The 27582-nt window shown below is 47.6% G+C and overlaps 1 protein-coding gene across 1 annotated transcript in view; it reads left to right on the top strand.

Moving 5' to 3' along the window:
- Window positions 1-27582, top strand: part of LOC142558015 (uncharacterized) — a 94093-nt gene that overhangs the window by 1957 nt on the left and 64554 nt on the right. Inside the window, exon 2 of the mRNA XM_075670184.1 lies at window positions 18476-18643. Within this exon, the coding sequence (XP_075526299.1) occupies window positions 18476-18643 (168 nt within the window). The remainder of the gene's footprint in view (window positions 1-18475; window positions 18644-27582) is intronic.

Here is a 27582-nt window from a genome sequence, read left to right as displayed (position 1 = left end):
ACGGGCGTAGTGCGATTTAGTGGTGAAGTCATAGGCCCATAAAAGCATAGAGTAACTTATTAAAGAACAAGATCGGACACTCGAGCCGTTTCGCGGCCGAGCTATGGAGCTTCGCCGATTCCGCTAGGTGGCATAGCACATCAGGAAAAATGCGGCTGTGGCTGCGGCTTCGACTAGCAGCTTGACAGGCGGCACGACCACTAGGCACGACACAACATGTGCGAAGCCTAGTCAGGCCGCGCCGCCGGGCTCATTCCGTAAAATGCACTTGAGTATCGTTGTTGGGTTCTTCTGCCAGCGTATGATTCGTCGCCATTTCATAGTAAGGCCACAGCAACTTTTTTTGCGAGTTGTTAAGGACTTGTTCTTTTCGCATTTTGTTATGTCACTGTTAGCCGCATGAACGAGTGACGGCGGCCTTGCAGCCATGAACAGCTGCTGCCCTTTTGGTATGCTTTCATTTCGTATTCTTTTTTTATGCCAAGCAATGAGTGGTGATGCTAGCGATTACAGCGATGCGGCAGCGTCCGAGCTGCGAGGCACGTTCGATGCAATGACGAAGTTTGAAAATAAAGTAAAATGGTTCGTTAAGAAAGGCGGCCTATGAGCACATTCCGTTAGGGGCAGAGAGCTTTATGTTACGCGCGGCGACTGCTGAAAAAGTATGGTGCTCTACTTTTGCAAAAAAATGTAGCTATTTCTAAAGCGATACACGGGCAATATTTGAAGTATGGCAATAATCCGCTCTCCCTAACCTCTGTAGCAGGCTAGGTGCGCTCGAGCGTTGTTAGCTGTTCTGCATTGGGCTGAAGATATGTGCTCTCATGCTTTAATTGTGTATGGAGTCCTTACCGTAAAAAGTTCCTTGTTTCTTAGCATTTATAACAGTGCTTCCTTAACCAAGAGGATGCGCATTACATGAAGGAATGCAGCATCTCCATCATGACGCTTTGTAGGCTCCAGTATTGCTTATACGAAGGAACATAGCGTTTACATTCAATAGCTTTGAAGCCTCCAGTATTGCTCACCTTCTGCATGGCATACTGCGTATTGCAAGAATCTCCATTTCCTCAAAAACAATGTACCGCCAAAGGGCATCATGCATACTCAAGGGCAAAATTCCAAGTATCAGAAGACGATTGCAAGTCTTTGAAGACAGCAGGTGAAGACCCCCAACGCAAAGTGCTTAATTCCAGCTGTTTAATGACGGACACACTGGCTTACACATTGGAGATGAGGATGTTGTGGCGTGCTCAATAATTTTTGGGGGCATTTTACTTAGGCACGCTGCCATTCACATAATTTTGCTTCTCTAATTCACCCTCCTTCGCAGAAGTACAAGAAAAAAATGTCATATTTTTTCCTTGTAAAACAATCCCATTTTGATCAAATTAATCGCTTCCGTGTATGTGCATTTTTTTTCATTATCTGGATAGTTGCAACACGTCTTCTATGTGTTTTGTTTGTGCAAAGTTATTGCCATAGCGCTATTAATATCCGACTATTCTCCATTATACCGGTGCCACACGACCACTTTCGATCGCGATCAAATCCGACGCGGATTGAAATTCTCGACTGCTATTGGCTTCATCGCACAGCTTGCGCAAAAGCACCAATCGCGACCGCGAAATTCAAATTGGATTGGGTTTGCTCGCATTTAAAAGTGCGCCGTTTGACACCCGTATTGCTTGCATTTCACTCTTTCATCCCGTTTTCATGTATCTGCCTCTTACAATCTTGCTGCAATAAATTGTCGGCTATTTTCATGTTCGTGACTGTGCAGCAAGTTGATTTACATTTAAGGAACACGGCACATTTATTTATGATACACATTTTAGCGTGAGTTACTAGACGTACAATATCATAAGCGATAAATTTCTACTTCCTCAACAGTTGGCATTAGTGTTGCGCTACGTTACAGCTTGATACAGCAAATACGAACTTAAATGAAACTAAAATGAGTGAAACACCTTTGCGCACTCGTCGTCGAAACATATAAACAGCGACACAAGCGCCAACATGGAGGAGGAGGAATAAACTTTTATTGTAGAACCAGCACTTTATGATGGCCGGGCCTAAGCCTCCCACGAAGGGACGTCGAGGACTTGCCTCGCCGCCGCCTCGCGGGCGTGCTGGGTCGCCCAGGTTTGGTCGTCGAGGGCGGAGCTCCGCAGAGCCTCATGCAACCTCGACGAGAGAGTCGTGGTGTTAGTCTGTATGTACTGTGCTGGGCACTCCCATAGCATATGCGGAAGCGTAGCCGGGTGAATTCCACAGCAGCGGCAGTTGGGGGTAGTGTAGACGTCTGGAAATATAAGGTGGAGGCGGGCGGGTGAAGAGTACGTGTTTGTAGTAGATGCAGGGTGGTAGCCTGTGCGCGGCTGAACTTTGGGTGAGGCGGGGGGAAGGTTCGGAGACTGAGGTAAAGGCCTTAACGACATCGGTATAAGTTGTCAGATTGTCCCTGGTGTCCAACTCATCTCCAGTGACTCCGGTGCGGTTGACTAGGCCTCGCGCAATGGAGTGGGTGACCTCGTTGAGATTGGAGAGGTGTGGGTGGACAGGGCCCGCATAGGCCGGGATCCATGTTAGGGAGATTATGCTGTCTTTAGAGTGTGGTGCCTGGCAGAGGATGCGAAGAGCTTAGGGCGAAATACGGCCTTTGCTGAAGTTAGTAACGGCTGAGCGAGAGTCACACACTATGGTGTGACAGATGGGATCTAAAGTGGCCAGGGCGATGGCCACTTCTTCAGCCGTCTCGGCAGTGGGGGCAGTGACGCTGCAGGTGTGGTGTAGGACTCCATCGCGTGTGGCGACGGCCACAAACCGTGTGTCATGGGAGTATTGGCCTGCAGCAACAAATGTGACGCCAAGTACGTGGGCAAGGGCTTTTATGATAGCTCCGGCCCGAGCTTGGCGCCGGGCCCTGTTATATTCAGGGTGCATGTTTCTAGGGGTAGGGTCTATGTAGATCCAGCTACGGATGTCGGTAGGCATCGGTTGTTTGGGGCCCTGTTGCTGATGGTAGGTGAAGCCAAGCGTGGACAGAATAAAGCGTCCCGTTTCAGTAAGGGTGAGCCGTTCAAGCTGAGAGCGTTGTTGGGCTTCAATGAGTTCGGAAAGGTTGTTGTGAACTCCCAGTTGGTTGAAGAGATCAGTGCTGGTGCAATGCGGGAGACGAAGGGCTTGCTTGTAGACCCCTCGTATGAGCGTGTCGAGCTTGTTTTGCTCAGCCCGGTACCAGTTGAGGTACGCAGCCACGTAGGTAATGTGGCATATGACAAAGGATTGGACGAGTCGCAGAAGGCTTGCTTCTTTGAGTCCCCCTCGTCGGTTAGATATACGTTTAAGAAGTCGTAGGGTGTTTTGAGATTGGGCACAGATCTCGTAGAGAGCCAAGGCGTTGGAGCCGTTGGTAGAGATGGTGAGACCGAGAACCCGGATTCTAGGGACGTGTGGGATAGGACTGCCATCTTGAAGGCGTAGGGTGATGGCGTCACAGGGTCGGTGATTAGATTGGTGTTTGGGAGGGCGACCCCGCTGAATCGGCTTGCATAGCATAAGCTCCGATTCAGCCGGCGAACAGCGCAGTCCGGTCCCTTGGAGATTGGCTTCAACGGTGTCAATCGTCGCTTGGAGGGCTGATTCCACTTGACCATCACTGCCTCGGTACGACCAGATGGCGATGTCGTCGGCGTAGATGGTATGGTTGATATTGTCGACTTGCTCTACTTGCTTGGCAAGGCCTATCATGACTAAGTTAAAGAGCATGGGAGAGATAACTGAACCTTGCGGGGTGCCTTTGCTGCCAAGAGGAAGCTGGTCTGATCGTAAATCACCGGCCAAGAGGGTAGCCGTATTGGAGAGAAAGTCACGGATGCAATTGTAGGCTCGCTCACCCAGGTGGAGATTGGAGACCTGGTCAAGGATAGCTGCATGGGAAATGTTATCAAAGGCTTGAGTGAGGTCGACTCCGAGGATGGCTTTCATGTTACGGGAACGATCGTTTAGCACTTGATGTTTGAGCTGCAACATAGCGTCTTGAGTAGAAAGGTGAGGGCGAAATCCAATGATGGTGTGGGGATAGAGAGAGTTGTCCTCGAGGTGACTGTTGATGCGTGCTAAAAAGGCGTGTTCCATCACCTTGCCTACGCATGAAGTGAGGGAGATTGGCCTTAAGTTATTGAGGCTAGATGGTTTGCCAGGCTTTGGGATTAGGATAACGTTGGCAGTCTTCCAGGCAGCTGGAAGGGCACCACAGCACCAGCATTCGTTGATGCCAGTCAGGTGGGACACGGACTCGTCATCGAGATTGCGAAGGCTTTTGTTAGTGACCCCGTCTGGCTCTGGAGCAGAACGACCGTTAAGCTTGCGTAGAGCAGAATGTATTTCAGATACGCTGAAATCAGCGTCTAGTGTAGGGTTGGGGCTACCGATGTAATCGCTGTGTGGACTGACTTGTCCCCTGGAGATATATCTGGTGCAGAGGTAGTTAAGCACATGTTGTGGACCTTGCTTAAGGGTCTCCGTATAAAAGATCTTCTGCAGCCAATCCTGTTGGGTGGTGCGGGTGGTGGTATTATGAAGCAGATGTTTGAGCAGTTTCCACGAGGAAGGGTGATGAAGTTGTCCATCCACCGTGTTACACAGCTCAGTCCATTGTTGCCGGCTGAGTGACAATGCTCCCCGATGGCTGTGTTGAGTTTGGAGATCTTACTTTTGAGGCGACAGTTTAGCCGCTGCCCCTTCCATCGAGCTAGGATGGATGCTTTAGCCTCCAGAAGATGGGCGAGGCGGCTATCCATGCGTTCAACTGAGGCATCTGTAGTTACCACCCGAGTGGTCGTTTGAACATCAGTGCGTAGCGCTTGCATCCAGGTGTTAATGTCGGTAATGCCTTCTGCTGAGGTAGAACCTATGCGTATTTTTCGGAAAACATCCCAGTCGGCAATGGTGAATTCTTTAGTGGGGACAGGGGCGGCAGCGAGTTGGGGGAAAGAGAGAGCAAGGATATAATGGTCGCTGCCCAGGTCTTGCTGGGTATTGGTCCAGTGTGCATTGTTGATATGCTTGATAAAGGTGAGGTCGGGGGCAGAATCCCGCGTAGTGGAGGTACCGAGGCGTATAGGAAAGGAGGGATCCGTGATGAGCGTAAGGCCTAAGTCGTGGTAATCTTGCCAGAGGTTGCGAGCTGCAGCTTCCGTGCGAGCGTAGCTCCAGCCTGTATGGGCGAGGTTGAAATCACCGCCGATGAGTAGGAGGTGCGTTCCAGATACGTGAAGAGCCTTCTTAAAGAGGGTGAGGAAGCGACACCTTGCTTTGTCCTTGGGGCTATTGTAAATGTTCAGAAGGAAGACGCATTCTTTCCGTTTACGATTGGGAAATAATTCGAGGTATAGATGTTCGATGTGAGGACTATTGAGATTATGTTCAATAACAGGTATACGACGCCGTACTAGGGTGGAGACCCGGCGAAGAGGGTGGGTAGTATGGGAGGTATGGTATGGTATGGAATCACTCGATTTAAGCATAGGTATGAGTCACAAAAGAAGACTAAACTGAAATTAAGGCCTCCGAGATTGGAGGCTGGTGCGTTTCGCCGATTCCGCTCGGTGTGCTGAGAGCCAAAGTCGGGAGCATGCGTCTATGGGAGCGTCGACTCTTTACGTTTACTATGTTACTCTATGGTAAAATCTTGGAACAGCCGGCGTGGCCGACACACTTCTCTCTTGCCGTGCGCGGCTTAGCCGTGTTCGGGGGAAGGGGAATCCTGGGGGTTGAGCCGATGCCGGGTGTTTGGACCCGGCATCGGTGCCCCCCGGTGGAGGCAACACACCTCTTTGGCCTCTGCTTCACGTAGACGGCACGCCCGGACTGACCCACCCGGGGGAAATCGGTAGTTGCCTTTTCCTGTCTCTCTCTCCATCCAGCCTTCGTCTTTCTCTTACTTTTTCATCTTTCCTGTCTTCTCCTAGCTTCCGTTTACTTCCAATATTTCCAGGCAACAAGGGTTAACCTTGTGTGAATAACCAACCTAGGTTATCTCATATTTGGTTATAGTGATAACGCACAGCTGGCGTTTGCAGGACCTGTTTTTACAGTCCCTGTAACGTCCCCTTGTTGGGCTCCATGGTGGGTGGCTGGCGTTATTGCCGAAAATTAAGTTCTCCTATGGCAAATTCCTTCCCACCCCTCCTTGATCGCCCTCAGAAAAGAGGGCGCACCGAAGATGTATTCAAGTTCTTTGGTCGTGAAAGACCCAACTTCCCACGATTTCATGTGATTCACTCGGAAAAGTCAGACTCACAAGTACGCACAATCTCACCATTTCTAGTTTCAAAGTCTTTAACTGAGGCTCTTGGTCAAGGTTACAAGGCAACAAGGATGGCAAGTGGAGATCTCCTCTTGGAGCTCCAGAATCTGAAACAATTTGAAAAGCTACCCAGTCTCGTGTCATTTGGGGACGTTCAAGTGACAGTGACTCCGCACCGCACTATGAACACTACCCGCGGCGTTGTCTCAGACGATGATTTGTTTCAGCTGACAGACGCAGAGCTCTTGGAGGGCTTTAGTGAGCAAAATGTTGTCAATCTGAAAAGAATAAAGATGAGGCGCGACGGTAAAGAGATTGCGACCAAACACATAATACTCACCTTCAATTCAAGTGTCCTGCCCGAGTCAATCGAGGCCGGGTACATCAAGCTCCGTGTTAGGCCGTACGTGCCAAACCCACTCCGTTGTTTCAAATGCCAGCGCTTCGGCCACAGCTCGCAGAGCTGCCGCGGCCGCCAAACTTGTGCTAAATGCAGTGCCAAAGAACACACCACTGAAACTTGTGAGAACGCTCTCCGCTGTGTAAACTGTGATGGGGAGCACGCCGCGTACTCGCGGTCGTGCCCATCCTGGAAGAAAGAAAAGGAAATTGTTACAATTAAAGTCACGGAAAATATCACCTTCAAAGAGGCACGCAAGTGGGTTTCATACCTGCCCAAGAAAAGCTTTGCCGATGTGACGCGTCAGGGGGCAACGTCACAACGGCCTCCGGCGGCTGTCCAGCCCACAGTCCGTGAGTCGGCAGCTACGCCATCTGCCCCCGCGGCGGTTGCAGCTAGCGCTGCTCCGCCAACTTAGCAGACGGGGCCATCGAACCCGAAGGTGGGCGCAGCCGAGTCTGCCCCAACCTCAGAGGCCCCTTCCAGCGCTGGCAACTGCCGGCGCAGCCAAATCCCCCAGGGAGCCCCATCGACCTCCGGGCTGGTGGGCGCAGGGGTCTTGCCCTCCAAGACGGGACCCTCGCTGGTAACTTCCCGCTCGCAAGAGCACGTGTCCGCCGCCTCACAAGAGGCGATGGACACTACACCCATCCTCAAGGCGCACCAAGCGCCTAAGGAGCGGCGAGGCTCCCTCGAGCGCTCCAGAAAGAACAAAACCCCTATTACAGGGCCTCGAAAGGGCTCTGTAATTTAATCACTGAAATCTGCGTAATTAATACTTCTGTTTCCGTATACACAGCACCCATTTGCTCCCAATATGGATACACAAATAATTCAATGGAACATCAGAGGTCTTCTTAGGAACCTTGATGATGTGCAAGAGCTTATCCAAAAACACAATCCAACAGTGCTGTGTCTACAGGAAACACACCTAAAACCACAACATACAAACTTTCTCCGACCGTATGTCAAGTTTCGCAAAGATCGCGATGATGCGGTGTTGGCATCATCAGGCCGTGTTGCCATTTTGGTCCATAAAAGTATCTCCTGTCAGGGTTTACAGCTACAAACGCCCCTTGAAGCAGTGGCTGTTCGAGCTTTTCTTTAAATAAACTCGTCACCATTTGCTCGCTTTATGTACCCCCACACTTCAAATTAAACAAGCATGAATTTCAGTCATTTATAGACGAATTGCCAGAACCGTATGTTGTTCTTGGCGATTTCAATGCGCACAGCTCCCTGTGGGGCGACTCTCGTACAGACGCGCGAGGTCGACTTGTTGAACAGTTCCTCTTTTCTTCTGGTGCGTGCTTGCTGAATAAAAAGGAACGCACATATTACCCTCTAGCAAACAGAACATTTTCTTCAATAGATCTTAGTATAGTTTCCCCGTCTATACTGCTCGAACTTGAATGGGAAGTTACGAAGAATTCTTACGGGAGTGACCACGTTCCCATACTGATAAGAACATCTAAAGAAAACAAATATCCTCCGCAAGCTCCTAGGTGGAAGGTAGACAAAGCCGACTGGGAGAAATTTCAAACTCTCACTAACATCTCATGGGCCGACATGTCTTCTCTAGAAATTGATGCTGCTGTAGAGTATCTTACATCATTCATAATAGATGCCGCATCAAAATGCATATCCGAAGCGAGTGGTCTGGCATGCAAACGACGTGTACCGTGGTGGAACAGCGAATGTAGGATCGCCCGTAAGAATCAGAACAAGGCGTGGGGGTTGCTACGCGCTTCTCCCACTGCAGAGAATCTTATGAACTTTAAAAAAATAAAGTCCCAGGGCAGGCGAACCCGCCGACAGGCCAGAAGAGAAAGCTGGCAGAAGTTTTTATCGAGTATTAACTCGTTTAGGGATGAGGCTAAAGCCTGGAACAGAGTTAATAGGATTAGAGGGCGGCAAACACATTCACTCCCCCTGGTAAACGCACAGGGCGATACACAACAAGACCAGGCAGACTCACTTGGGGAGCATTTTGAGAACGTGTCAAGTTCAACAAATTATTCACAATCCTTTCTCAAACACAAACAAATAGAAGAATGTAAGCCTCTAATCAGAAGATGTCGTCAGAACGAACCATACAACCGTCCTTTTAGTATTGCAGAGTTGAGAGCTGCCTTGAACGCATGCAAGAGCTCTGCGCCAGGATCGGACAGAATAATGTATGAAATGATTAAAAACGTACACAGTGACACGCAAGTTACAATACTTGCACTTTTTAACACTATTTGGGCTGTGGGGTACTTTCCAACCGCATGGCAACAAGCCATTGTTGTCCCTGTTTTGAAACAAGGCAAAGACCCTTCCTCAGTGGCAAGTTACCGCCCGATAGCCCTCACAAGCTGCCTTTGTAAGGTATTTGAAAAGATGATTAATCGACGACTAATTCATTTCCTTGAACTGAAGAAAGTGCTAGATCCCTGTCAGTGTGGCTTTAGAGAAGGGCGGTCCACAACCGATCATCTTGTACGTATTGAAGGATATATTCGCGACGCTTTCGTCCACAAACAGTTTTTCCTATCGGTATTTCTGGATATGGAGAAGGCGTACGACACAACGTGGCGGTACGGAATCTTGCGAGACTTGTCGAGAATGGGCATCCATGGAAATATGCTACAACTGATGGAAAGTTACCTGTCCAACCGTACCTTCCGCGTGAAAGTCGGGAATGTACTATCACGTCCATTTATACAGGAGGCTGGTGTACCCCAGGGAGGTGTGCTCAGCTGCACGCTCTTTATAGTTAAAATGAACACACTGCGCGCTTCATTACCACCACCTATATTTTATTCCGTGTACGTAGATGACATACAAATAGGTTTTAAATCATGTAACCTTGCAGTGTGCGAAAGACAAGTACAGCAGAGTTTGAACAAGATATCTAAGTGGGCAGACGAAAATGGATTTAAAGTCAACCCCCACAAAAGTTCATGTGTTCCCTTTACAAGAAAGAGAGGCCTGGTTCCAGACCCGTGCATGGAACTGGGTGGACAACAAATACCTGTCAACAAAGAACAGAAATTTCTAGGTGTAATACTGGACTCTAAGCTTAATTTCATCTCGCACATAAAATATCTCAAAACTAAATGTCTAAAAACTATGAACTTACTAAAGACGCTATCACACACAACATGGGGTAGCGACAGGAAATGTATAATGAATATTTATAAGAGCCTTATTCAATCTCGGTTAGACTATGGCGCCATAGTGTACAGCTCTGCCGCCCCGAGTGCACTAAAGATGCTGGATCCCATCCACCACCTGGGTATCCGTCTGGCCACAGGCGCATTCAGAACTAGCCCCATTCAAAGCTTGCATGTAGAATCGAATCAGTGGCCTCTCAATCTGCAAAGATCTTACATCAGCTTCACATACTTCCTTAAAGTGCACTCCAATAATCAACATCCATGTTTCAACACTGTTAACGATATGACCTGCACTACACTTTTCCATAATCGCCCCTCTGTAAGAAAGCCTTTCTCGCTTCGAGTGAGGGAGCTTAGTGAAGAGATACATGTCCCACTACTCGAGCCTCGCCTAATGCATCCAACCCAATTGTTACCGCCTTGGGAGTGGCAGGTCATAGAATGCGACATATCCTTTTTAGAGGTAACAAAACACGCACCAGAGATCGAAATACGAATTCATTTCCTAGAACTCCAGCACAAGCACTCCCGCGCAGAGTTCTACACAGACACTTCGAAGTCTAATGCCGGGGTGTCGTATGCTGCCGTCGGCCCATCCTTCTCAGAATCCGATGTACTACAACCGGAGACAAGTATATTTACGGCCGAGGCCTACGCATTACTGACTGCTGTGAAGCATAAAAGAAAATCAAAACTCCAAAAGTCAGCGATATATACAGACTCCCTAAGCGTCGTGAAGGCCTTGATGTCACCCTATAGACACAAAAAACCAGTACTTAATGAACTATATTCCGTCTTGTGCAAAGCGTACATATCTAACCAGCATATCATTATATGCTGGGTGCCTGGCCATAGGAACATCGAGGGCAACGTTCTGGCGGACGAGATGGCCACGTCTATAGCATTGCAAGCCGTTAACCCTACCGCCGAGGTGCCTGTCACAGATCTGAGGCCTTTCTTGCGAAGGCGGCTGCGGGCCCACTGTCAACGCATGTGGGACGCGGAAAAAGATAATAAGCTCCACCTAATAAAGCCACAGTTAGGACTCTGGCCCTCTACAACAAAATCGCGCCGAACAGATGTCCTATTCTGTCGTTTAAGAATAGGACACACATATGGCACCCATAACTTTCTACTGACCGGAAGTGAGCCTCCAAACTGTGGTAGATTCGGGGAGAGGCTGACCGTACTCCACGTCCTCCTGGAGTGTCGCGAAGCCGAATCTGAGAGGAGGAGACATTTTTCCTTAGCATACCGCCAACACATTCCTCTTCATCCTCTAATGTTTCTCGGTCCAGAACCGCTTTTTAATACAAACAGTGTCCTAGGTTTCCTCAGAGATGTCGTCTTACATGTTATTAGTCCCATGAATTCGTAGCGCCTCCTCTGTCGAGAGGATGCCACTGCGATAATTGTTTTGCGTAGCACGTGCCTCCAGGCCCTTGTGCTTCAAGGGCTCTAAGGAGGCAGTAGTGCTCTGGCATTTCTTATAATCGTGATATATTTTACCTATCGTATCATTCTTTTTATATGCATCTAAATTTTCATAGTACAAGTCATACGTCATCGCCATAATTTTATCATACAGATTTTACGCACTTTATAGCGTATATTTTAAGGCCTCTTTACAGCCACCTCACACCAACTTCATAGCAATCATAATTACACCGCAAACTCATTACCACAGACATGGCGCTCTTTGGCCACACCTGGCCCTTGCGCCATAAAACTCCACACATCATCATCACACACCTCTCGCCTCCTCTACTTCGTGCGTACGTGCTGCGGCCGCGGGAAGGCCGAAAAAAGTCCGGACGCCCGAAGAAGAAGCGTCTTACCAGGAAGAGTGCCGTACTGCCAAGCGAGAAGCGATGCGTCGCCGCCGAGCTGATCTGGAACACAGCGCCGAAGTTGCGGCTGAGGAGAGGTGACGCCGAGTCGAGGATCCCGAGTTTCAGTCCAGGGAACGCGAGAGTCGGCGCCTGAACGCTCGATGTCGCCGAGAAAGTGGTCCCGGCATGCGACGGCTCGAAGCAAGGTTTGGGTATGGGCTAGTTGGCATTCCATGGTATCAATCGTCACTTGTCACAGCGCTTGTCTTCGTCGTCCTTTATTGTCCCTTGTCTATGTATGCTCTGTAAGTGACGATTGATATCATGGACTGCTCTGAAACTTCCAGCGTCAAGCCCGCCGAGACAAGAACTTAGAAAAACATAGCATAACTTAGCAAAACCTACAAACAACTTAGACAAGCCGCGTAAAAGCTAGGTGATCACAAGCTCCGCTGTTGACTGTAGCCTTGCACCACTATTGCAAGCTGTTTGCATCACACATATAAGCGGAAAACCTGCACAGATTTTTGACAAGTAAAGGATGAACCAAAGAGAAGCTGGAAATGCAGTTTGAACACGCTTTGCCCCGTGGGGTTACACGACTTTGCAGCTCGGACTTGCGACTAGATTTCAAGGAAATTACAGGTCTTTGCAAAAATACACTAGCAACGTACTTCACAACACAAGGATAAAAAAAGGTGCGAAGTTGTACAGTTTTACGTAATTTCACATATTACAAAGCTGAACACATTTAAAAGTTAGCTATTAGCAGAGAGACGATAACAATTGTTTAGAGAAAGGAAGAAACATTTTGGGGAATTTACAGATAACAGTAATGCAGTTATTTGTACTAATGCAGTCTAGCTTCCATAGTAACTTGGCATGACAGTAATCTGTAATTTTGTGTTATCAAATCGTGTTGTACCGGTTCCACACTCTTGGTCAGTTAGGAGGTTGTGCTGCTGCGTTGACTGTGGCCAGCAGCTCAGTCTAACTCGAGCATCAGAATATGAATCAACCAGCTTCGTTTGTGAATAGAACCTAAGAAAATGCACTAAATAGGATCCTAGTGCTTAGGTAAGGTGTGAGAGCTCGCTCATGCAGCTTCGCTGTCTCTGGTGTACCGGTTGCGGTTTCTCTGATGTACCGCTTGCTCAGTACCGAAACTACATCATTTTCTACCGTGTTCCAGCGCGTGATCACGCTCTGCGATCCGCTTGTTCTGCCCCAGTATTCGTGTAGCACTGAATTATACCGCTAGTCATGTTTCCTTGTGCACAGCGCGCAATGTGGAGCACTGTGCAAACGAGGCAGAAGCCCGCCCTTGACGCCGTCGGCGGAAGTGCTCAGCGCCGAAAAAAAAGCGAGGAGCAAAAAAAAATGCAGGCCGGGGCTGTGATGTATGCATCACGCGGTCCTCGAGGTCCCATACGGGACCTCGAGGACCGCAAAACAATGCTCGCAATGATGGTTCAGAAAGAGTGACGCTAGGAATCTTTCTTAAAAAAACGCTGGGCACAACATTAGGCAAACTGACAAGAAAAAAAAACTTGTTGGCGCAACCAACCAGCCGGTTCTATAGGGGACGCTCCTAGCATGCATCCATCCACCCATATAGCGGTCGCTTATGAATAAACGGTCTGTGTAGTTGCATTCACTCGAGATCATGCAGAGTAGTTGTCGCGTGTAGTTGCATGGACACGAAAATTATGAAGCACATATCATTCCGAAGCACTCAAGCCAACGCAAGTTCCAGTAGAGGCGCTGAATAATACTCCTGCCCACTAACATCACTTCACTGAAACCCGCCCGGACTCACGTCGACTCGCTTCGACCTCAGGGTCACTCACACTCAGACACGCGTTGAGAAAGTGCGCCTTGGGCGAACTATGCTTGCGAGTCCCATTTCTTGATTGCATCGTCATCATCATCATCGTCATCATCATCATCATCATCATCATCATCATCATCGGCAGCATCATCAACATTATCATCATCATCAGCCGATTTTATGTCCAATGCAGGAGGAAGGCCTCTCACTGCGATCTCCAATTACCCCTGTCCTGCGCCAAACGATACCAAGTAGCACCCACGAATTTGCTCATTTCATCGCTACACGTAGTCTTGTGCCGTTATTGACTGCATTTCCCTTCTCGTGGTACCCATTATTTGAACCTAATGGTCCAATGGTTATCAACGTGCGCATTACTTTTTTCTCTTACTGTCAATTAGAATATCGGCTATACGCACTTGTTCTCTGATCCAAACCGCTCTCTTTCTGTCTCCTAACATTATGCCTAGCATTCTTCGCTCCATTGCTCTTTACAGGGTCCTTAACTTGGTCTCAAGCCTCTTTGTCAATATCCAAGTCTCTGCGCCACATGCCAGCACCGGCAAAATGCACTATTGTACACTTTCCTTTTCAATGATAATGATAAGCTTGCAGTCAGGAGGTGACAATGTCTTCCATATGTAATCCAACCAATTTTTATTTTTCTATGTAGTTCCTACTCATGATCAGGGTTCCCAGTGATTTGATGACCTAGGTAAGCGTACTCCCTCACAGACTCCAGAGGCTGGCTGTCGATTCTGAACCCTTGTTTCCTTCATACGTACAATTCGTTAATTTGTTTTCTTTTATTTTGATCACAGAGTTCGGGATTACCATACTGCAGTCAATTCATTTGCAAAAGGCTGTTATTTCGCTTTCTTTTTTAACCTTGCACAGAACAGCGCGGGCCCAGCCTTTCTTTTGACGTAATTTTTTGAGCTCCTTCCCTTAACGAAACCATACCAACAAGCTCAAGTTGACACCCTTCTAGAGTCTATAATTTCTACGCTTTGATTCCGTGTGCCACGAAGCTGTTTCTTGTTCTCTTAAAGTAGCATGCGGTGGATAACAATGACAGGACTGTCTCCCTTCATGTGAGCCTTTGTTGAAATTTAGATTTTTTTTCTCTTCCTTTTCGCAGGTTGCAAATGCAAAGCGTCCGTCCTCATAGTGGCTTGGCATTTGGCGCGACGGTATTTCATGCTTGCCAGACATGCGCTCGAGTTCGTTTTCTCACAACCGAGCGACTGCACACCCGCATCGCGCTCCTCTTTCATTCCTTGTGTTTCACACACGCGCAGGAAATGTAACCGCACGTCTGCAAAAACCAGCTGCTACACTAACAGACATGCATTTCGTTTCGCCGTGAACATGATTTCAAAATCGTTCTTGCCATGTGTCGCACTAATGCGTACCTTGATTTGTTCGTACTCCACACGAGCAACTATATTCCCCCTTCAGTTGCTACCACGAGTGATGCCGCCGCCTTCAAAACTTGCTCTTTCGCACCTAGAACGTGCAACCATAGTCCCTTAATGTTAAACAACTATGGTATAACTTGCGTGAACGAATTATAGTGATTATGGTAAAAGTGATGATGATGGCTTCCTTCAAAAAAGGCACACATTTTGTACAAGAGATAGGCTCAGCTGATTGGGTGCTATTACGAGAACATTTATTGCAAGCACTCTTTGCGTGCAAGTGGATCAGATGAGAATTAATTAAAATATCATGTTAATTCTAATGCAGAAACAGAAAATTTTAGGAATGAAATTTCTGAATGCGGCAGCGTCGCTGATGGCAGCAATCGACTTGGGAAAGCAGTCGCATCTGCTGCTGGGGCCGGTTTTGAAATAATCATGGTACGCGTTAGTGCAACGCGTAGCAATACCGACATTGAAGTCGCGTTCACTGTGAGATGAAATGTCACACGGTTCTAGAAAAAGTTCGTCTTCAACAGAAAAAAAAGTGGAGTGTTCGCGGCGTCATGACAAAACCAATCTTACTTTTATTTAATCTACGCTGGTAATACGGCAGCAAGCAGAATTACAGGAAAGTTCAAAAACGATTGAAACTCCAGTTGAAGTCGACCAAGGACAAAGTCATTCTTAGCAAGTTTGGGATGAGAATGGGGCGGAGTCGCAGCACAAGTCACTCTATTGCGTAATTCCTCGCGTGAGGGTATTAGGAGGAGCATGGAACTGCCTACATTTATCGGCCGCACTGTGTTCGGGATCGGCAGATAATATGACGTATGGTGACGTGTTAGATTTAAATAATTTTTAGGGTTTATTACATGCCAACACTACGAAAAGTACCATCTGAATAGAAGGCAAGCTGTATAGTCGGCAAAGCTTCAGTGACCTAATGATTACAGTGTCGGGCTTCTATTCGAATTCGGCCGCCACAGACATTTACTTGCTAAATAATTAAATATTCAATGTACTAAGTTACTTTTTCACGTATTCATTGTTTTATGCATTGAAGTATACGCGTGCGTATCACAACGTCACGGTCGCCAGTGGCCATGGCAGCACATATCGGCCCAAATATGTTGACCGTGCCATGTCTGGGTTGGGCCCAGGTTAGAGGCTAGAAACGCAATCGATAGAGAAACGAAGAAAGACTTTGTCTTCTATATAAAGAAGTGTTTTAGTTATAAGCTCATGGTTTTGTCGTTTCACTATATGTAGCCCAAGGACTACTAATAAGAACCAGCTAGCCTGTAGAACGGCGAATATTCTCCTGGCGTTGTTTCCTGGCTGACTATGCACATAGCGAATCAGCTGTGCTTCAATGCGGCTGTTTCATAGTGACAGCAGGACTTTGCACATGCTGAGTTTTCCATATAACTTAAGTTTCAAAATGTCGCGCGTATTTACAGCGCGGGCGGAAAGCTTTCGCTCATAACAGAGCAATGCGAACTTGTGAGCCACGAACGCACTCAACAGATCAGAACACTCTGTTCGCGCGAAAGGGCACCATCGGTAAGCGGATCGACTTGCAGCGGCGTCATTCAGTTGAAAAGGAAATTTTACTGCACAGATTAGTTTTTTTTTACAAAGATGCATCTTCAGTTCTGCTTCGTGGTGTGGTTTTTTGTATTATTGTTCCATCCTCTAGTCGGATGGAATAATAATAGTACGCGTAGGTCTTGCTTAAAACGACTTCATTTTTGGACATGAATCACACGATTAAAGTTAACATAATATGCGGATAATTTATCAAGCTAAACATCCCGAAACAACAAGAAAAACACTCCGCGACGTAGCGAGTATTCCCGTGAGTATGTCCCACGGAGCAGACTTGCAGAGAGAGAATGTTCGGAACAAAAGAGTCAACTCTAAATTGTCTAAACCATGCTTCTAAATTCATCTTTGTACTCTTTATTCTGTCTTTATTTCTCTGTCTCCTTCTCTTCAGTTACCTATCGAGCCATACCTATTTGTAACGACTTGAATCGGACCGATCCTGGCATTGCTAGTCCAGCACGACAAAAAAGAGAGAGAGGGGGGCAACGTGTGTCGTCGCCGTCAACGCGTTAGTCGCACGTATGAAGGCTAGACATCTTGTTTAATCTGGCCGCTCGGGCCCGCACTCGATCCCCCACGTTAAAGCGAAATTATAGCAACGATTGAAACCGTTAAGCGAAGGAGCGCGCCAGACCAATCTATACGAGCCTAACTGCCAATCCAGTAATTACGTCACAAGACAGTGCCAAAACCTACGTTCGCCTCACAGCGCCGGAACTGTAAACCTGTGGCAGTCAAAAATATGTGGTAAAGACCACTGCTTGCATCAGCGCATCTTGGCACCGATGTGATAATTTCCCTAATTCATATGAGCTATTTGCTTGGAAAACTAAACTAGGCAGAGAATCATAGGAAAACGGTAACTGAAAGCGTTAAACAGTTCTTTTTTGTTGTTGGCGCCTCTGCATATTTTTAGCCACACGGTTGGACGTACGGCCTACTATGGTTAAACAAATGAGTGCAGTCGTTCTTCGTAATGCATCTGCATAAGCGGTACGTGGAACTTATCGTCCATAATTACCAGTTCCCCCCTACTTCTAGGAAGAACCAACAACACAGCCCCTACCTAACCTACCCCCCCGATCGTATTCTCGCTGTCACAGCACAAGCGCACAGAAATAATTTCAACTTCCCACATCTTACCCCCCCCCCCCTACAGAGAACTGCAGGGAACACCCTACTCCACGCAGCCACTTACTCTCCTCCTCCATTAGAGGTAAGGGAAAGCGAGCTATATAAGGGTTGCCAAAGAAAGCAATTTACTCGCTTGTTTCGACCTTCCGCTTGGCTACAGGGGCAGGTACGTGAGGCTCTGCTCTACATACATCATGTTAGATCAATTATTTTTTGAGAAACTTGTATTCGGTAAGTGTGCTTACGCTGTTTACAAACACGCTGTTTGAAATAAACGAAGGCAGACGCTTTAGTGTACGGTTAAATGTGCACACTGACATTCAGCTGTGGAAGGTACTTTCTTCGCCAACAGTGCCTGTCTATGAACATTTCGGCGATCTCGAAAGGCTACAGTTTGGTCCGAGCTATTCGGTCGTTAGCGCAGGGACTTCAGCCAGATCACAAAGCGTCGCCAGCTGCTTTGCGTGTGCTCGTGCTCAAATTATCTATTACGCGCGCACAGCTATTCGAGCGCTCTTTGGTGCTGTAGAAATTTCTGGAGGCCTCGACATCCCTAAGAATATTCTGCCAATTTTTTTCGCCTGTTAGCAATAATTTTCACGCCAATTTTCCTAATTATTTACTATTTCTGCACTCTTTCTGCAATGTAACTTAACTCCTCTCTAGCAAGAGAAGTGAAACGCGTAGCCTGAGACTGGCATAAGCGTTTCGCGCCAATGAAGACTGCAGGCTTATAAAAAAAATTGCAGTGGTAATTTTCTTTCAACTGCAGCGAGACTAAGTATCAAGAAATTACGACAGCAGGTGCAATGGCAGTGACCACGGTAGCAGATATCCAGCGCTTGGCCGAAGCCAAGATGGAGGAAGGCGCGAGGGCCTACATCGCCATCGGGGCCCGCGATGGACAGACCCTCAGGGAGAACAGCGAATCCTTCAAGAGGTTTGTGATTGTCGTCTTGTTACACCCACAGGTGTACAGAGGCTTGCTTGCATCCTTGCACGACCGAGAGAGAGAGAAAAAAAAATGACATCTACCAAATCGCACGTGGTCGAGAAAGTATCAGATCTTTCCAGCTTTTGTAGGAGCACCCGGCGTATGGGGTGAATGTGTGCCTTGAGGGGGGATGAGATCTCCAAGATGGGATGACGCAGCTCTGTTCCCTTGTAAACGGAATCTTTTTCATTTAGAAAAAGGTGAATATTTATCCAAACTCCTCCCAGGCTTCCGAGAGGTTATTCGTGAGACGGTTATGTAATATATATTTACTACTTACTATTTCAAGCTCTTACAATTGGTTGTGCAAAAAAAGCCTAAATGATTTGAAACTGCATCAGCTGGTAAAAAATGCAACAGGCGTCTGTAACGCAAAAAAAACGCCAACACTGAGGACAAATCATGCTAAACCACACATAGAATACAAAGTACTTGCATTGCTAAACGGCTTACACGCTCCCATGGGTTCTGATCATATACATTCTAGTACCATGTTCAACTCCGTCCTGACACGTCATGATATTGAGTTTGCTTAAATAAGTAAATGTTTTTGCCTTATCGTACCTTATGTCACTCAACATTAGTGACGCAAATGTTCTTTTCTTTAACCTGATTTACACGTACGTCTTTGTTACCTTAGTTCTGTGGATTTTGATCATGTTCTATGACTTGTGTCATAGTTATTTTCTCCGATCTTTTTCTCTGCTGTAAAAGATCACTTTTCCCGAAATGATTAAAGGTGCAATATTATGTAAAGTATATGGGCCTGCGTGCCAAACTGTAATAGGAACAGAGGTGTTTTGTCGGAATATGCAGCCTTTAGCTTCTGTTTTCGATCCTGTAAACAGGCAGGAAAAGTATACTAGAAATGTCAAACCAGTATCACACGTAGAACCTTTACAAATTTAGAAAAGACGCAATTTCGCCCGAAAGGCGAAGCATCGACTGCTATAACAAATTATCAGGCAGCCGTACGAAGTAAGGGTAGTACTGTTATCGGCCACATCAAGTTTTAAACATTCACTTGCTAACTAAATTAAAGAACATGGTGTCAGCGTGCGCAGCAAACATGAGCCCATTACACTCAATGACCGCGAACACTCGCTTTCAAAATGACGGCGTTAGGAAACGCAGAAGCAATAGCCAGCGAAGAGACCTTCGTACTGTCTATCGCTTCAACGCAAAGCGAGTGCCGATGACGCACAGCCCGCACAAAGCCCCGATCTGCCGACGTACCCAGACGCTGCGCCCAACGCATGCGACCGGGCGCCCATGTGAAGCCGCGACATGCGCAGTTGCAGCTGGAAATAAATCATGATGTTTTGCGTGCCAAAACCAATTTCTGATTATGAGGCACGCCGTAGTTGAGGACTCCGGAAATTTTAACCACCTGGGGTTCTTTAACTTGCACCTAACTCTAAGTACACGGGTGTTCTCGCATTTCGCCCCCATCGAAATGAGGCCGCCGTGGCCGGGATTCAATCCCGCTAACTTGTGATCAGTAGCCTAACACCATAGCCACTCAGCAACTACGGCAGCTGGAAATATACACTCCCCCACGGCAACGTAAATGTCCCCAACACTAAACGCGTATATCACTCCCTTTCCGGTCCCGACAAATCAACATCGGAATCTCAGACAACGACCAGAGGGGTAGTGTGATCGCAACCAACCCACGCAAAGTGAGTAGCAATGAACCTCTCGGCATTTCGACAGAATAGGCTTTTGCGTCTCTTCGCCGCATTGTCGGATTCGCGACACACTTCGTCCCATGTGGTGTGCCGCTTACGGCCGGCCTCTCGGCCACGAAACTCGGTGCTTTTGCCGCCCACCGCCGTAGAGGCCACTCTCGTCTAACTTCGCGCTTCGTAAGCGAGCAGCTGTTCGGGAGTGCCAACCATGCGTAGCCGACCCATAGCAACTCCTACTCAACACTACCCAACTAGGTTCTTTATGGAGTCGCAGCAGAGCATCGACAAGGCCAACCATTGTTTACTCCGAGGCAGCCGATCGCAGTTTTCGACATGTTGTTCTGTACGTTCTATGCGTGATTCCAAAGATAATAAGCAGCTGTTCGCTGGACTTTGGCGAGAGCTTGTAGCCTCTGCCTCAGGGGGCTATGAACCGTGGAATGAGTGGCCCATTGATGACGATAGTTTTTGTGTGCGGAGTCGAAAATTCTATGGTACCCTAGCCATATACAACTTCACTGTGAAACAGTCGGGGGGAAATAATCTGCAATAACTGTCCAAGCCACCCGCCGTGGTACAGCTTAGTAGTTACGGGGTTGCGGGGTGAAACACGAGGTTGTGGGTCAAATCCCGGCCGCTGCGTCTACACTTGTACGGGGACGATATGCACAACCACTGTGTGTGACGCCTAGGGTTCTCGTAAACGGTTCTGAGCTGGTAAAAATTCATCCGTAGTTTGCCACCACGGCATGCCTTATAATCAGATGAAGAGTTTTGGTACGTAAAAGTATAGCATAGAATTTTTTTTAATTGTTGACTGTAGCTATGGCTGTTTCGTCATTACCACAGTACCGTGAACATGCTGTCGTCATTCAGTCGTGACCATGCCATCGCCGTTATCACCTGGTTAGTATACAGTCATGGTCAGTGGCGTCGCCAGAAATTTCGTTCAGGAGGGGGGGGGGCTGGCTCACGTCGCAGCTCGGCCTCCTCTTTATAGAATTTGTCAGGGGATCAAATACATGAATAATAACTGCATTTACATTGCCAAAGATGCTGCAAACGAATTCTTGAACGCTACGCAATGTCAAGAGAAATAAAATATTTTTTTTCGCGTAAAAAATGTACTCGTATGTCCCAAACCTTGTGCCCGAAATAACTAATATCAACGCTTCCTTGTTTTTGTCTAGTGAACAAGAAAAAAAAATATCACACGAACATAAGAACTGTACCAGTTCTAAATCTGCAAAGAGGTGCATGCCGCTGATATGAAAAAAAGTAAAGGCCATGAAATGTACAAGTTGAGGACAAATATTTTTAAGCAACTCTGTCATTAAAAAATGTTGTTTACATTTTGGCAGATATGTAACGGCCAAGGAAAAATTTCAATCACACTGTGTTTTTGTTCCAATGTATTGCGCATGAGCAGCTGTCACCGGTCGCGTATCATGAGTAGTTGCACCGAAATTATAGTCGCTACAGGAGCACATATAAAAAGCAAGAGTTCTACAAAATATACGAGTAGATTAGCAAGGCGAAGATAGCGTGTAATATACAAATGCGAAGATAGAGCTTGACAAAAGGCAAAAAAAGTGTCACTGGAAACAAAGTTCACAGCGTGTGTCGACAAAAGCTCGCAACAAGGTAGTTAAGTATACGTATAAGTCTCCAATTAATCTACGTATCTAAGAAAACGTGACTGCATATATTGCGTCATACAAGGCAAATAAACACGTTCCGCAATCACTGATTCACAGATAACGGAATCCTAAGCCCCACCCTCCTCTACACTTTCACTCGCACATACATCATGCAGCGCGCGGTCCACGATAGTATCGCCCTTCGACTTTACGCAGAACATGACGGGATGCGCCTGGAGTGTTCATATATTTGTTATATCAATAATATAATAACAGCATCCGGCGAGTGAAGCGTCCCGTGGCCCATTACTTCCCGCAATAGAAGAAGTAAGAAAATCGAACTTTCATCATGCGACAATTCGCTGCGCCGCAACAATGTTTTTTTTCTATTGTGGGACGGGGCCACCAAAATGAAAAAAAAAAATGCAAAGGATTACAAGTTGGCAAAAATCGGATGCCTACTTTGTGCACCTGAAATGGTGCTTTGCATTATGATTTCTAGGACAAAAAGTCAACAAGAAATAAAACAGAGAGAGGCGAAAGGCAACGAAAGGCTAGCGCTACACTTACAACTATTTATTCCGAAAACAGTGCATTAAGTTGTATACACAAACTTACAGTGCAAGCAGTTGTATACACAAACTTACACAGGCGCAAACGCATAAAACAGGCAAAAAACGCCAGTCAGCCGAAGGCATCGTTATCACATTTTTATGCTGAGCAATCTCAATTGCGAATCATAAATCGTAACAGGTTTGCTCACGCAAGCTAGACCAGTGGCTTGGATATGACAGGCTCCTAACAGTTCACATGCGATCTTGTTCTTTTTCCTGCCTAGGATGCTGACATTAAAGAACAGTGGTTCACAGTCGGGACAAGACCAGCAATGTGCAGAGAAGTGTGCAGTCGTATCCTTCTTTAAAATATTTCCGTGCTCTCTCATTCGGTGGTTGACGCAGCGCCCAGTTCGCTCAATGTATACTTGCAACAGCTGAGAGGAATAAGATAAACTACTCTAGTGGAGAAATGCACGTAACGCTTAACCTGCTGTACTGTACACCCGTTCGTAGCGCCACCCGTGATCCGGGGGGCAGAGAAGGGCCAGCTTGTTTGGGGCGGAAAAGAGCACAGATATTCCATACCTCTTCGCCACCTTCCTAAGGCTGTGGCTAACCTTGTGAAGGTACTTGTGCCTTTTTCGAGCGTTACGCTCGATTTCATCGCCCTCCTTGGGCTTTTTGTTGCCTTTCAACTTCGGCATCAAAGTTTCCCCCACTGACATCAACACCGAGCGAGGGCAGCCGGCTTTTAAAAGCCGCTCAACCTGATTGTCAAAACCAACTTGTTCCTATTATCATATGATTTTTTAAACGGCGTACCCCAGGCAGGCAGTTGCACTCACTCGCCTTATAATTTTCTAGTCGGCAGAATTTTATGGTAACAGCTCCTTTTTAGCGCGTGGTAATTAGCACCAACAAGCACGTACGTTTTGAAAACTTTATATTTAAATCTAAAAACTGCAGCACGTTGTCAACCAGAATCTCATGAGTGAAAGATACGTCATTGCCACGAAGTTTAAAAGGGCCTAAAACGACGCTGACTCCATCATTGTCAGTTGAAGAACACTGTTCGTTCAAAAGGAATAAAAACCTGTATAGCCAGCGTGTTATTAAAACAGTTGTCGAGGGTTATATCCATTTCAGAAAGAGGAGGAGGAGGAAAGAGAAAAGAAGAAGGCAGGGAGGTTAACCAGAATAACGTCCGGTTGGCTACCCTACACCGGGGGAATGGGAAATGGGAAAGCAACGATCACAGGGAGAGAGAGGAGGGAAGGAAAGAATGAAATTGTGGCAAGTTCGCTGACGCGTGCGGTTTTACAGAAATTGCCTTAATAGTCACAGGTGGTCGCACAAGCCCGTCGTCCTTAAGAAACACAAAAGTGCCTTCACAGCTTTATGGGCCGATGGGCGATGGGGGCGGTGTTCCAGCAGCACCTGCACAGAAAGCGGCCGATTGTCCAGTTTTTGGAAAGCTTTGGCAAGTTCTTGTCGCTCTAGAGCACATCTTGGACAGTGGCACAGCAGGTGGTTGATGTTTTCTTCGGTGCCACAGACCTCGCATGCTGCACTGTCAGTCACCCCAATTAATGTAGAGTATGCCTTTGTGAAGGCCACTCCTAACCAAAGGCGACAGAGAAGCGTAGCTTCACGTCGAGGAAGTCCGGGTGGAGGTCGGAGCTGCAGGGAGGGGTTTAGTCGATGTAGTCGTGTAAGTCGGAAGTTTTGCGAGTTCCAGTCGGTCACTGCGAGGCTACGTGCCAGGTGTCGAAGCTGCCTTGCAGCGTCAGTCCTCGAAAGCGGAATCGGAATGCTGTGCTCTTCTTGATGAGCTGTGCGAGCAGCGTTATCGGCGGACTCATTGCCACTGATTCCACAGTGGCCAGGTACCCACTGAAAAACGACTTCGTGGCCTTTTTGTTGGACATCGTGGTGAAGTTTCACGACTTCGTATGTCAATTGGTCATGACATCCGTGTCGGAGAACTGACTGCGTGCACTGTAATGCCGGTTTTGAATCACAGAACACAGCCCAATTTCTGGGTCTTTCCGAATCAATGAATTCCAGTGCTCGACGCAGGGCTGTTAGTTCTGCCGCCGTTGAGGTCGTGACATGCGATGTCCTGAACCGCAGTGTCATTCCTCGCGTTGGTATAACCACGGCACCACCAGAACTGCACGACGTAGTCGATCCGTCGGTATAGATGTGCACGTGGTTGCTGTACTTTTCATGCAGAAGAAGTAAGCTCAGCTGTTTTAGAGCAGGGGCCGGTAGATCTGTCTTCTTCTGTAGTCCTGGAATCGTTATCTCAACTTGTGGACGGCTCAAACACCACGGAGGAAACGCTGGCTTGGCCGCAGGTGCGTACCCTGAGGTAAACGACGCACGATGTGCACTGACAATACCGCTAAATGTCGAGCAGGGCCTTGCAGCAGTGAGGCTCGCCAAGTGGTGGGAAGGGGTCCTAGCATAATGCCTGAGATGCATACGCATTGTCTCAACGGCAATGTGCGTCGTGATCGGGTAATCCTGCGCTAGGGCAATGGTTTCAGCCGTTGATGCACTGCGTGGTAAGCCAAGACATATCCTAAGGGCTTGGGCTTGAATACTCTGAATCATACGCAGGTTAGCCTTGCAGGTGTTGGATATTGCAGGCAGGCTGTATCGCAGGAATCCAACGAACAACGCCATGTACAACTGTAACATAGCGTGTATAGATGCTCCCCAACTTTTTCCTGCAAGGAACCTGAACAGGTGACAGATAGCAGTCAGCCGCTTTTTCACGTAATTGACGTGCGGAGTCCAAGACAGGTCTCTGTCAATTACGACTCCCAAGAACCTGTGGCTTCTGCTGTATGGTATAAGTTGTCCGTTAATAGATACGCCGTAACCAGACATTGGCTTCCCCGTGAATGCCACCATTGCGCACTTTCCGCATGAAATTTCAAGTCCTTGTTGACGAAGGTAGCAAGATGTCATTGTGGCTGCCTTCTGAAGCCGAGCACGAAGCTGAAGTCGTGTCACACCTGATGCCCAAATGCAGATGTCGTCCGCATAGATGGAAAGTCGTACGGTGCTTGGCAGGTTGTAAACTAATCCACTGAGGGTGAGATTGAAAAGAGTCGGGCTAAGCACTCCTCCTTGAGGGACTCCTCGGCTACCGTAATGCTCGGACGTCGGGCCATTTTCTGTGTGCATGTAGAATGGTCTCCTCTGTAAGTAGTTGCACACCCACATATACATCTTACCACCAAGTCAGACGGCTTCCAACGAGCTAAGGATGGCTTCATGGGTGACATTATCATAAGCTCCTTTAACGTCTAGAAACAGAGCAGCAGATAGTCGCTTACAGGCCTTTTGGTGTTGCACAAATGTTATCAAGTCAACAACGCTGTCTGTTGACGAACGGCCCCGTCTGAATCCGGCCATAGCTTGTGGATAGATTTCATAGTACTCTAAGTACCATTCCAGACGTGTTAAAACCATTCTTTCCATAGTTTTTCCGACACAGCTGGCAAGTGCGATCGGACGGTATGAGGAAATGTCCAAAGGCGACTTGCCAGCTTTGAGAAGTGGAATGAGGCGAGTTGACTTCCACTCTTGCGGAACCGTACCCGTCTGCCAGGAGGCGTTGTATAGGAACAAGAGTGCTTTCCGAGCTTGGTCTCCTAGGTTACACAGGGCACGGTATGTAATGCCGTCAGGTCCTGGCGCTGAAGAACGCCTGCACAAAGCCAGCGCAGCTTCCAGTTCTTCCATAGAAAAAGGGCATTCCATGCGGGGATCGCGTGAGAACAGTGGGTCGTCGAGCGTTCCCGTACCCGTTCCATCGGAATTTGCCTCGCCAGCAATCTTTCTGCAGAAAGATTGAGCGACGTCAATATCTCTACATTGTAGATAAAGTGCCAAAGATTTAAACGGGTGGCGCTGACCAGAGGTTGTGCGAAGGCCACGTACAGTCCTCCATATAAGCGACAAAGGTTTTCGCGGATCCAGGGACTCGCAAAAGGATGCCCGTTGTCGCGAAGCCAGCTTGTTCATGTGACGCTGTATTTTCTTTTGTGTTCGTCTAGCCAATCTCAAATCATGATTTGACTTCGTGCGTCTATATCTTCGCTCCGCACGACGGCGAATGGCGCGAAGTTTTGCTAGTTCAATGTCGAAATCGGTGCGGGAAGAACTCCTCGAAAGCAGATGCGTGGTTGTTTGTATGGCATCCTTTATCGCGCCCTGTAGGTTATAAGAGGTGCCGTCACGACAACAGTCTTCCATTATTATTTTGTATTTAGGCCAATCGGTGCACTGGACGGTTCTGGAAGACTTGGAACTAGTCAAACCTTCGATCTTCAAATAGGTTGGGATGTGGTCGCTACCCCGTGTTTCTAAATCGGAAAACCAGTGCACTCTTCTCGAAAGCGACCGTGACACGAAGGTTAGGTCCAAGCAGCTGCTATACGCTGATCCACGCAGATAAGTGGGGCTACCATCATTCGACAAGCAAAATTCCCGTTCAGAAGCAAAGGACACCAACGTTCTGCCTCTAGAGTTAACTTTGGAGCTTCCCCATAGATAATGGTGGGCGTTAAAGTCACCAGTGAGCAACCACGGCTCTGGAGTCGATGTCAAAATTCCCCGTAGGCGCTCACAATCTAGACGGCTTGCTGGAGATATATAGGCTCCAAGAATTGTAAACGTGAGCTTTTTCTTCTTCACTGTCTTCTTCTTCACTTCGTCAGGAGGCACTGGGTGATGTACATAAGTCAATTCACGGCGTATAAACACAACAACCTTGCTGCACTCTCCGTAGGTAGAGGACATAAAGCACTCATACCCGGACAGTCTGATGGGAGCTGACAGGTTGGGCTCGCAAATCACGATAATGGGGAACTGGTGCGTAAAGACAAACTGTCTAAAGTCAGACATGCGTGACTTAAGCCCTCTGGCGTTCCACTGCAAGACAGATGCATGCTTGACCTCCTCTTGAAACGACGGCATCT

This window comes from Dermacentor variabilis, chromosome 9 (genome assembly GCF_050947875.1).
Source record: "Dermacentor variabilis isolate Ectoservices chromosome 9, ASM5094787v1, whole genome shotgun sequence".
Lineage (NCBI taxonomy): Eukaryota > Metazoa > Arthropoda > Arachnida > Ixodida > Ixodidae > Dermacentor > Dermacentor variabilis.
This window is presented reverse-complemented; position numbering and strand designations above follow the sequence as displayed.